A 10,966-nucleotide genomic window follows, 5' to 3' on the forward strand; every position below is an offset into this window, starting at 1 on the left:
TTACCTTACAATAAGAAAGTGCCTTGAGGCAACATATTGTTGTGATTTGGCCCAATATTTAACTGAAAATGGTTTTATTTGGAGACCAAATTTATCACCACAAGGAAACAACGCATCCTCCAAATGTGGCTCACAAATATGTCCTTCATATGATAATCTATATGAATACATTTTAGAAAATATTTTTAATGTAAACAATAAAAAAAACTTTTACAGCCTGTCTGTGTTTTTTGGAATCAAACTACAATATTAGTAGAAATATGTGGAAAATGCATGCCATGCAACACCTTCTTTGTCAGTGGACAAATATAAACATGTTTGGATCTGATCTGTTTTTCCTAATTGAATACACCTCATTTTTATTTAGTCCAAAGTTCAACAAGGAAGATCTGTAATCACTCATCTGCTGCTTTACCAGGAGTTTTGTTGCTCTGTGGTTTTTACATTACTATCGCTTTCATAAACTGTCAACTGTTAGAAATCATTTTCTAGAATAGTTTTGGATTTAGACTGTTACACTCCCATACTAAGAGATATGAACAGAAAACAGTCTTCTCTGAGGAATTTTAGGGGGTGGTCTCAGCAGTGAGAACTAAAGATGTCAGTTATGGATAAACAACCATCAGAACAAGGAGGCCCAGGTACAGCTGCTCTTTATCTTTTGACAGAGACAAGCTAGCTGCTCACACTGTTTACAGCCATCATGCTAAGCTAAGCTAACCAAACCACATCATGACTCAAAGTCAGAGTTCAGACTTCTGAAAGATATCAGACTTCTCATCTCTTGTCGAATAAATAAACAAAGAGCTTCCATGGAAGTTGACCTGCTCCTTTAAGTGCAGCATAATGTAAGGACAGAGATTTGTCTTCCTCTGTGTATCAACACAATTAAGAAAGTGACTCGATGTTTTCCAATAAATAATTTATTATTTACTGTTATTTATGCATATGTTGGTTGTTGCTGTGGTTTGCCTACTGTGTTATTATTTTCTCTCTCTCTATCCTTTTGTTAACTTTCTCCCTTATGTTACAACCCGGCTTTCTCCCCAACTTCTCTTACTTTGTTTTTTCCCCATCTCCTGGTCTTAGAATAGAATAGAATAATTCCTTTAATTGTCCCACAAGGGGAAATTTAGGTGTAACAGCAGCAAGATAGACACATATACAAACAGTACACAAGACACAGAACACAAACATACAAAGTTTTTACACATTTACATCAAGGACAATGGTTACCAAAAACAGAGTACTGTGCCTTTATTAAATAAAATAAAATAAAATACAGATAGAGGCAAATCCGTTGGGATTTAAGTGGAAAATTGTGCTGTAATGTTCCACTTGGGAAACTAAATCTGTTTGTCGTTTTTTGGCCTTCAGACAACAATTCTGATTGTTACACTGCTGGACAGGAAAAAAGGCAGATTTATGGAACGTATCCATAAAAGGTCAAAGGAGTTTGCAAAGAAAAGCGTCTGGACTTTAAGACTTTAAGACTTTTAGACTTTAAGTTGCTTGAAGACGTTTCACCTCTCATCCGAGAAGGTCCAGACGCAGTCCAGACGCTTTTCTTTGCAAACTCCTTTGACTACGATGACCTGGATGACTGAGAACCTTCACAGACATATCCATAAAAGGCTGAAAATGTGTGGAACACAGACCTCATAGACATCCGTGAACAATCCTCAGAGTCTGTGAGTTTGTACTTTGTTTATCACTGTGTTAAGCCCTATTTACAAAAACGTTCCTGTTCTGACTTTTCTGCTAATGTGAGGGAAACTCCTCCTCTGAGCTGTTACAGGAACAGATGTTGGCAGATGTGTCAGTGACAGAGTTACAGTTAGAGAGGTCAGTGAGCAGGATTTCTATCAGGATTCATGTCAGAGTTATTATAATGATGTCTGTTGGTTCACACTCACGGATGCTTTGGACTGATTCCAGCTCAAAGAGCATTAACATGTTTTCATGTTTACATCATGATGAGGAGCAGAGACTCTGAGGATTCTCCTGAACTCCGGACTACAGTAAGTCATCCCACAGCTGCTTCTTTATATTCTCCATATTATTCAGTAAATAATAGATTTTTACTGATAATCAGACACTTTCTGATGGGCGAGAGTTAAAAAAATCTGTAGTTAAGTCGAAGTTCAGATACTTATTCTGTACAAATACTCTGGTACTCTGGTAAAAGTTGAAGTAGTCATTAAATTTCTTTACTGAAGTAAAAGTAAAAAAAAAGTACAGGCTCTGAAAAGTACTCTTAGTAAAAATAGGTCAGGGATTAAAGCGGATGTGGCAGTTGGAGGAACCATAAGGCTGAGTATAGAGGTGCAGCGTGGGATAAAGAAAGCAGTCAGAATCATTTGTTTTATGAGCTCCAGCTTAGTGAAGGGTTGTTTCTACACATCTACATGTTCAGTTCCTTGTACTTTAACACATTTTTTAAACTGGGCAATTGGTAGGCCACAAGGTGTGTCTGTAAAAATAGGATGTAACAGGGGAAATATTAGTATGATTGTTCAGCTGTTTGATACAAAGTGAAGTTTGCTGGCTGATTAACTTTTATCTTTGAATTGTTTACTTAAAAAAAAAAATGATTTTGTTAAATAAAACTTAAGTAGGTTCCTTTTGACCTACAGAGAAGGCAGACAGATTATAGCAACCGCACACTTTTTATCTTTATATGGATTTTTGTTCCATCCTGATGATCAGAAGATTGTTTGAGGGTTTAACAGATCTCTTAAGAACAACAGTAAGTGTTTAAGATGATGTATTTCAGTGTTTTAGGTAATCTGACAGGTTGATGTGAGCTTCAGTGGATTAACAGGTTGTTATTGTTAATATTCTGGATTAACAGATGGTCTTTAGCTGATGACTGATGATGCGAAACGTTATGTTTGTGTTGTTCTGTGGAGATCATTCAAGAACTGAACCTGTTAAACACTCAGACCTGCTTTAGATTTGATATATTTTGTTTAGAAATAATAATAATGCACTTTATGACCATCCTACAGTCCAACGTAACGCGTCACTACGTAACTCGTCACTATGTAACGCATCACTACGTAACAGCAGAAACAGAGAACATGGAAATGTTTGCTATAACTGCGCCACTCTGCTCCACGCTGATGTTTGTCGTGTACGTCTCTGCAGGTGAGATTTAACTGTTAGAAACTAAACTGAGTTTATATAAATAAAGAGGAATGAAGACAATGAGCCTGGGTTACATGTTAATGATTCCTCTGAGAACTATTTTCATATTATTCAGTTTATCTGTCGGTGTGATGATGCTAAAGTCAGTTAGCAGCACTGCTTTAAGGTGAAATCATTTATATGGAATCAGGTTTCTGTCAGAAATACCACACAAGATAAAACATCATCTCAAGCAAATAGTATCAAGCGTGTAGTATCGTTTGTAGGTGCAGGTATTCTTCTGTCGGCTGCTCTTTTTAGGAGTAGGCACAGCGAATGAACTGCCTCCATTTCATAAAGTTCAATAGTGTCATGTGACTTGGTGTCTAATAATGAGAAGGCTTCTTTCTCTTCTGTCTCTCCTTATTATCATTCATTTAGGTTCTATTGTATCTTTGTTATTGGTTTGTGTAAATTTTTAATAAATTATATATTGTATTTCATTCATTGCATATCGTATCCTATAAGAGATGACAGCACTTATAATGTAATGACTTCTGTCCAATCCAATTGCACCAATGAATAACAACATATAGAGGACCTGTAAGAAAGTACATAATGTATACTCAACACGTTTAATGTACATGTACTATTTCTGTTATGTTACTTTCTGGGTAGGAGCCTATCTTAGCTGTTATAGTTGTCGATTTATCTGCTTTAAGATGCGTGTTTGAAAATTATTATTATTATTATAATTATAATTATAATTATCCCACATTCTTGATTTTTAGTTCACAAACACTTGTTGTAATGACTAACTACTCCTGACATTTTGGAGATGTTAGCTCTTTATGCAGTAAAGTTACAGTGGGATACAAATAATATCAGGCTGATCCTGCCATGATTTGTTCCCTCGGTTCAAATCACGGACAAACAGTATCCCACAGTGGCTTGTGTTTTTGAACCCATTTTGCACAGAGAGGCATTTTTTTGAAAAATGTATTGACAGCAATGTTGAATATTATTACACGGGAAAAAAAACACTACATGTAAAATAATCACACCGTGACGCCTCTGCCTTTCTAAATAGAGGGACAGTAACTGCATGTGTATATGTAAGCGTGTAAAAACTGAAGATAGCCAGATTAACAGTATTTTGTCTCTATCTGCCATTCTGCAATTCATCTCATGTAAACAATAACGTGGCGCACAGCGTGACGTGAAAAAAAGCACATACCTTTGACGTTGCGTGACAAACTCCGTACTCCTCGTCCACACGTAAATGTAAAAACTGAGTTTTCGAAAATCTCCAACTTGACAGGAGTTTTAAAAAATCTCAGTTTTCGGTGATTCGCCGTTTACGTGTGGACGAAAGGCCCAAATGCATAGAAACAGCTGTGTTTTCAAAAATACCCACGTAGGTGTGGACGTAGCGTAAAAGAGTTAGTTTATTTCATTGCTACCTGTAATTTGTTGTGATTTACTTTTATTTGTTTAACTGTTTACTAAATGTTTGAGGTGTGAAATAAACTGCAATGGAGTTTGAAAACAAAATATGGGTGTGTGTGGTTGGAGGATGTGTTTGTGCCAGCTCCAAAATAGTTTAAAACAATAAAGATTTAATGAATAACAAAAAAAATTGGCAGTTATTCTCAAGTATGTTTTTATGTAGTGGAGATAACTTGTAACATATTTAGAGTAACTAGTCATAATAGTCGGGGTGCTTTTTAAACTAACATAATCATCCTGCTGCAAGCAGGTTTCTGTAAGGCATATTGTAACTAAAAACGGCAGACCTGATGACATTGCTGTACTTTTCACCATTAACTTTATTTACACACTCGGTTGCTGTTCACAAACACACACGGCTGCAGCGTTCCATCTCAGCCGAACACTGCAACAACAACAGTGACAGACAAAACACAGCTTTTTATGCCGGCAAGGCATGATTGCAGATGGCGTGCAGGTGAGTCCATCTCACCTGCAGCAGCATCGCAGGCCACACCCGGCCACACAGATTAAATCAAATTGTTGATCAATTATTAAGTCATGTACCCCAGATACATGTTTAAGCTGTTTTTTGCTGGATTTTAGGTTTTTTTTGTCTGTTTTTGTCTGGGAGCTGACACAGTCTCAGTGGAAATGGGGCTTTGGGGGGGTAACAGGAGGAGGGAAGCTGCAGAGAGGCGTGTAAGACTGCAACTCTGCTTCCTGGTCTCAAGTCTGGATAGTCATATTTTGGGGGTTTAATGAATTTGGCCCATCACTCTGCTCCACTTTGATGTTTGTCATGTTTGTTTGTGCAGTTGAGATTTAACTGTTAACAAAAAAGAAGTACAGTAGAATTATTTTCATGTTGTTTCAGTCTGATTGTGTAAAGTTATGTCAAGGCTGGGTGGACTTAACATCTGTAATCCAGCTGTGACAGAGACAAAGAAGTGTAATGTGTGTGTCAGTGTGATGTGTTGTAGTGTCAGGAGTCAGTATACAGCTACAAAGCTTTTTGTTCAGTGTATACAAACAGCTGTAGCTCCATAAATTATAATGAGAGGCTGCTTTCTCTCACCCATTATGTTCACTTATTATCAGCACATGTTGTTGTTTGTGGAACAGAGTTATTGTAGTTTTGTATTTTCTAATTAGTTTGAGTTTTTATTCCATTTGGACTTTTTGTGTTTAGTTGAGTTTAGTTTCCAGATAATTTTCTTCTTTTTTAGGTTTTATTATTTATTGCTTGAAGAGTTTTTAATAGTTTTATGCTTTTTTTCATTATTACTGTATAGAGGTTTGTGTCAGAGGCAAGATTTAGGAGCATCAGTACAGCTGTTACAATAAAAAGCAGTGACTCAGTCTGACAGGCATCCAGAGTCTCAATGAACTCGTCCATCAATAAGATTTTATCAAACTAACAGATTCGAAAACTAAAGATATATTTTTATTTGTTCACAAAATGGTTTCAGATGATGTTTTTCATCCATCTCAGTCTTTCCTCATGAATTTTGTCTCCAAACTTCTCAGCCTGAGCTTCCCTCTGATGAACTCATTCATAATCTCATCCATTCTGCTCTCAATGAAAATCTGAACATGTTCAGCTCGGCCTCCTGTCTTTGCGTCAGAGCCACCGTCTCCAAACCAAACATCACAGCAGCTCACTGCCATCTTTAAACCTTCCCTTTCACTCTTGCTGCTGTCCTTCTGTCACAAATCAGGCCTGATGAAGATGCTCGGGATCAGGTGAGGAGGAGGCAGAAGACTCGCTGTGGTGACGCCTGAAGGGAGCAGCTGAAACAAGAAGAAACACACAGTGAAAGATCATCATCTAATAACAGAAGACAATCTTTTATTGTGTGTTTCTGATTGTGCTGTTGAAGAAGTGAACAGTTGTACTTTGGCCTTTAACCTCTCTGCTCTGTGTTGTTTCTTCTTTCAGACCAGAAAAACATCACAGCTGGACAGGACGTCAATCTGACATGTCGAGCTCAGAACAACAACATCCACATTGTACAGTGGAGCAGAGCTGATCTGAAGCCAGAATTTGTTCTTGTTTACCGGAATGGAACGTTTCTTACAGCCAACCAGCATCCATCTTTTAAGAACCGGGTGGATCTGCAGGACAGACAGATGAAGGATGGAGACGTGTCTTTGATTCTGAAGAATGTGACGATTAATGACACTGGAACATACGAGTGTCGTTTTGCTAAGAAAGAACCAAACCAAACAACAGTCAATTTGATTCTCACCAGCATCATCAACCTGAAGGTTTTTGTTCCTCCAGGTGAGTGAGTAGAGTTGAGTGTGTGTGTGGTCAGAGGTGAAGCTGCTTCCTGGTTGTTGATATTTGTTTCTAAAGATGTTGATGATGAGACTTTGTAGAAAGCAGCTGGTCTGAGTGATGTGATCAGAGTGCAGTAGATAATGTCTGACAGCAGTTTGAAGAGGAAATGGATTCTGTTCTGTTCTTCACTCATCACCTACCTGACAGCTGACACCTCACACCTGTTTCTCACCTGCAGGTCCAACAGGTGGACCAAAGAAGGATGAAGACAACAGAGATGAAGGAAAGGACGACAGAGGGAAGGAGGATGGATCTGTTGGACTGATAGTTGGTCTGTCAGTTCCTGCTGTGCTTCCTTTTGCTTTTGTTATCTTTTTGATTTACAGATGTAGGAGACAGCAGAGTGAGGAAACAAACCAGCCTCCTGTTGACCTGCAGCAGGTTTAAATGTCTCAGAGCTTTTTCCAGCTTTGAGTCTGCTGCTGCTGTTCAGAGTTCTGGGTGTTGTCAGTGTTTAAAATCCTGCAGAAACAGATGAACTGAGCACAGCCAGCAGGCCCACAGTACTGTATGTTTATTTCATTTTTCTCCTTAATGGCTGCTTCTGTTTCTGCTGACAGCTCATCTCAGTGGAAGAGTTTCATCTTTAAAACAAGTCTTTACATTTCAGCTCTGTAGTTAACTGGAACATCCAGAGGGCTGTGACTACAAATCATCTTCAACACAGTCAGGCTTTCTTTGTGTTAGCTGGCTCAACTAAACCTGAAACTGCAGTCAGAGACAGCAGGTATCACCATGGTGGTTATTAACTTTCTCTGCTTCAGGCTCTGAGCACGCTCTGATGAAAAGGAGCGTTTCATGTATCATGTGACTTTTCTTCTAAACAAAATGATCCCAGTGAGCGCCACCCAGTCCAATCAGAGACGTTATTCATTGATAACTTTACTAATGTCTCCACTAAATTAATACAGGTACATTCCTGTAACAACGAGATGTGCAGTTTAGGTTCATTCAGTGGTTTCAGTACGTTACAGTTTAACAAGCTGCACATATGAGACATTTTCCCCCAGCAGAGGATCTACATCACAGTGAAAACATGGCTCTAACAGCTTATTTAAAAACAAAACTCTGAACATGATCTGCTCCTGTCCAGGTGATTTTTCACCATCAGTTACCATGGTGATTTAGCCTCTTTCTGACACAGAAAGCTCTGACTTTGAGTTTGACACAGCTCACTGAGACATTAGTCTGGTTTGTAGTGCACGCCTCTGAGGTTCAGATTTTCAAAGTTATAAAATCTCAAAGTAAAACACTGTAAAGATTAAAACTCTACAGCTGCTGTCAACAAAAACAACTTTTATCTCTTTAATCAAATGAAGGAAAAACTTGAACATTTTTCACTTTGATGGTTTTGTGTCCACTGACAGTAGTCACATCATTTTGAGCTCAGATTACACATTTATGAAATATGTTCACAACTGAATGTTTTATCACGATCTGATGTGTGAGTTCAGTTTCTCTTTATCTTTGTGAGCTGTATGGTTTGTTTACCCTCAGTATCCATGGTTACAGGATACTGTGTTACAGACCTGGGATCAGTGTTTTTGTTTATAAGATCAAATATGACCTCATTATGTGAGTGTGAGCTTTGGACCACAAAACCTCAACAACACTAATCCTCAATCAGCTGTTTCACTAAAATTACATCCAAGTATAAACTGATCTCATCGTTCATGCATCACTTTGTAGCTGACAGATGGTTATGGACATTCCTGGTTGCCTAGGTAACCCTCTAATGTATTAACTACTGGTACATTTGTCACTCAGCAGTACGATTTACTCTCATTGCTAGTTGTTTCAGTAGTTCTTAAAGATAAGAAAAGTTTACCTTGGTACTCAGTCACTTCAAATCACTGATCAGTTATTTCCTCGTCTGAGTTTCGTTGACCTTTCATGACCTCTGACTCCTGCTGTTCTCTTCCTGTGTGAACACTTTTCACTGGAACTGAAAATCTGAGTTTCTATGAAGTCCTTTAGATTGCAGATAATCACAAGTCTGACTGAGGATCCAGTGATCAGGGACAACTGAACGGCCTCTAACTGCAAAGTATTAGTAGTTTATTTTACTGTTTGCTAAAATAGTTGCACATGTATCAGTATTACAGGCTTTTAGTCATTTGTTTTGTGTGTCTGACCTTCTAAATGTGTGTGTGCTCTGATATATTCAACTTAAACTGAACTATATTCAACTTGGCAGATATCCGGCATCACATTTTTTAAGGCTCTAGTGTGGTCGGCTTTCTCCGCATCTGTCATATACTGGGTCATGTTATTGCCTGTGTTGAGCGGGTGGGCATTGCAGCTTTACGCCATATGATATGCTTTGTGGCAGGGCTGCCTATTGGCAGTTCTACTCCTAGCTGTCGCACCTGTTGTTTTGCCGTCATAACTGATGCTGAGCATATGTTCAATAAAGCAGTGTTATACGAAAAGCTGCCGAATGGTCATTCTACATGGTGTCAGAACCAACCCGGACCATCACCGGAATAATGCCATAAGGGAGGAAACAATAGAATGGCTAAGTTTAATCGCCCGACAAGCTTCCCCTTCAATGAGCCGACGGAATGGAGCGCTACGGGATGGCAACGAAACTTCACAAAGACAAAGGACAAGTACAGGTGAGCTGCCTAATCTATGCGATGGGCAATGAAACAGAGAATGTTTACAAGTCACTCACCTTCACCGCCGGTGAAAGTCGTGACGACTTCGCCGTCGTAATGAGGAAGTTCGACGAGTATTTTTTCCCGTAGAGGAACATTATACATGAGAGAGCATGTTTTCATCGGTGTGTCCAGCGGCCAGGCGAAACGGCGGAGAGTTTTATCCGAGCCCTGTATGACCTCTCAGAGCACTGTGAGTTTGGTGCATGTAAAGAGGAAAATATCTGTGACCGTATCGTGGTCGGGATACGAGACAAGGACCTCTCCCGCAGGTTACAGCTGATGAAGGACCTCACGTTGGCGTAAATGAATCAGATCGTCAGACAGTCAGAGGAGGTCGCAGCGCAGGTCAGCTTAGTACAGGAAGTACGGGATAAACGGAAAAGCATGGACAGGATATCACAACAACAAAAGCGTGGCAGGCTACCTGCAGAGAAAAAATGGGCGGGGAGTGACAAGAAATGCGGCAAATGTGGGAAGACACAACATGCCGGGGACGAGAGGTGCTCGGCAGCAAAATCTGTTTGCCATGGCTGCAGAGAAATGGGACACCGGGCTAGGGTGTGTCGTAATACCAGATCAGTGAATGAGGTTACTGAGACAGACAAAAGCGAGCAGGCCTCATACTTTCTAGGCTCAGTGTATAATGCAAAATGAAACAGTGAAGCATTGACTGTGCAGTTACTGCTAGACTCTGCCCCAGTAGAGTTTGTTATTGGAAATAAGATGAAAGGGGGGGGGGATGTCATATACTGGGTTATGTTATGTTTGTGGACTATTTGGAGGTTTAACACAAGAGGCATAAATGAGGTTCGTTCTGCCTAAAGATTCATACAAAGGTTACTGCTGCATACTTTCAGACTCCTGTGTGCTCATAAGGAAACTTCATACATGTGTTAAATAACAGAGAACAAAAGAAGCAACTTGTAAGTTGGCAGTTACACAGTGTTCATTAGAATTTTGCTATTAAAGATGCATTTAAATAAATATTAAAGCTATTAAGTGTACTGCTTTATTATAAGTGTCATCAAAATGCTTTAAAATGACTCTAACAGTAATTAAAATGATGTTAAATGAACTGTGTTCCTTTTTCAGTCTACTTCAAAGCTGCGAGACAGTAATGATACTAATACAGTGCCTTTCTAATCAGTCCAAACATTCAAAGGCACGTTTTATTACAACTATCATTTACCCAGTCACACACTTTAGTGCTTTTATCTAACATTCACACTTTGCCACATGGACAGGAGGACTCCGGGATCAATCTACCTAACTTTACATTGGCAGAATGAAGGTGACACAGGGGAGCAGGTGTTCCTACCTGGAGCTCAGGATGAAGAAC

At 39.2% G+C, this 10,966-nt stretch overlaps 1 protein-coding gene across 2 annotated transcripts; it reads left to right on the forward strand.

Moving 5' to 3' along the window:
* Positions 1-1,795: 1,795 nt before the first annotated feature.
* On the forward strand, positions 1,796-10,355 carry LOC109201291 (uncharacterized). 2 transcript variants are annotated; one of them, XM_019356912.2, is made up of 3 exons: positions 3,076-3,150; positions 6,560-6,904; positions 7,143-10,355. In XM_019356912.2, the coding sequence occupies exons 1-3, from the start codon at positions 3,084-3,086 to the stop codon at positions 7,349-7,351; spliced, it is 621 nt and encodes a 206-aa protein (XP_019212457.2). In that variant the 5' UTR covers positions 3,076-3,083; the 3' UTR covers positions 7,352-10,355. The 2 variants fall into 2 exon arrangements, 1 of the variants encoding a protein (XP_019212457.2); XR_002061320.2 differs by lacking the exons at positions 3,076-3,150; positions 7,143-10,355 and adding an exon at positions 1,796-2,021 and having other exon boundaries at positions 6,560-6,902.
* The last annotated feature ends 611 nt before the right edge of the window (positions 10,356-10,966 follow it).

The sequence above is a fragment of the Oreochromis niloticus genome, linkage group LG3, assembly GCF_001858045.2.
Source record: "Oreochromis niloticus isolate F11D_XX linkage group LG3, O_niloticus_UMD_NMBU, whole genome shotgun sequence".
Lineage (NCBI taxonomy): Eukaryota > Metazoa > Chordata > Actinopteri > Cichliformes > Cichlidae > Oreochromis > Oreochromis niloticus.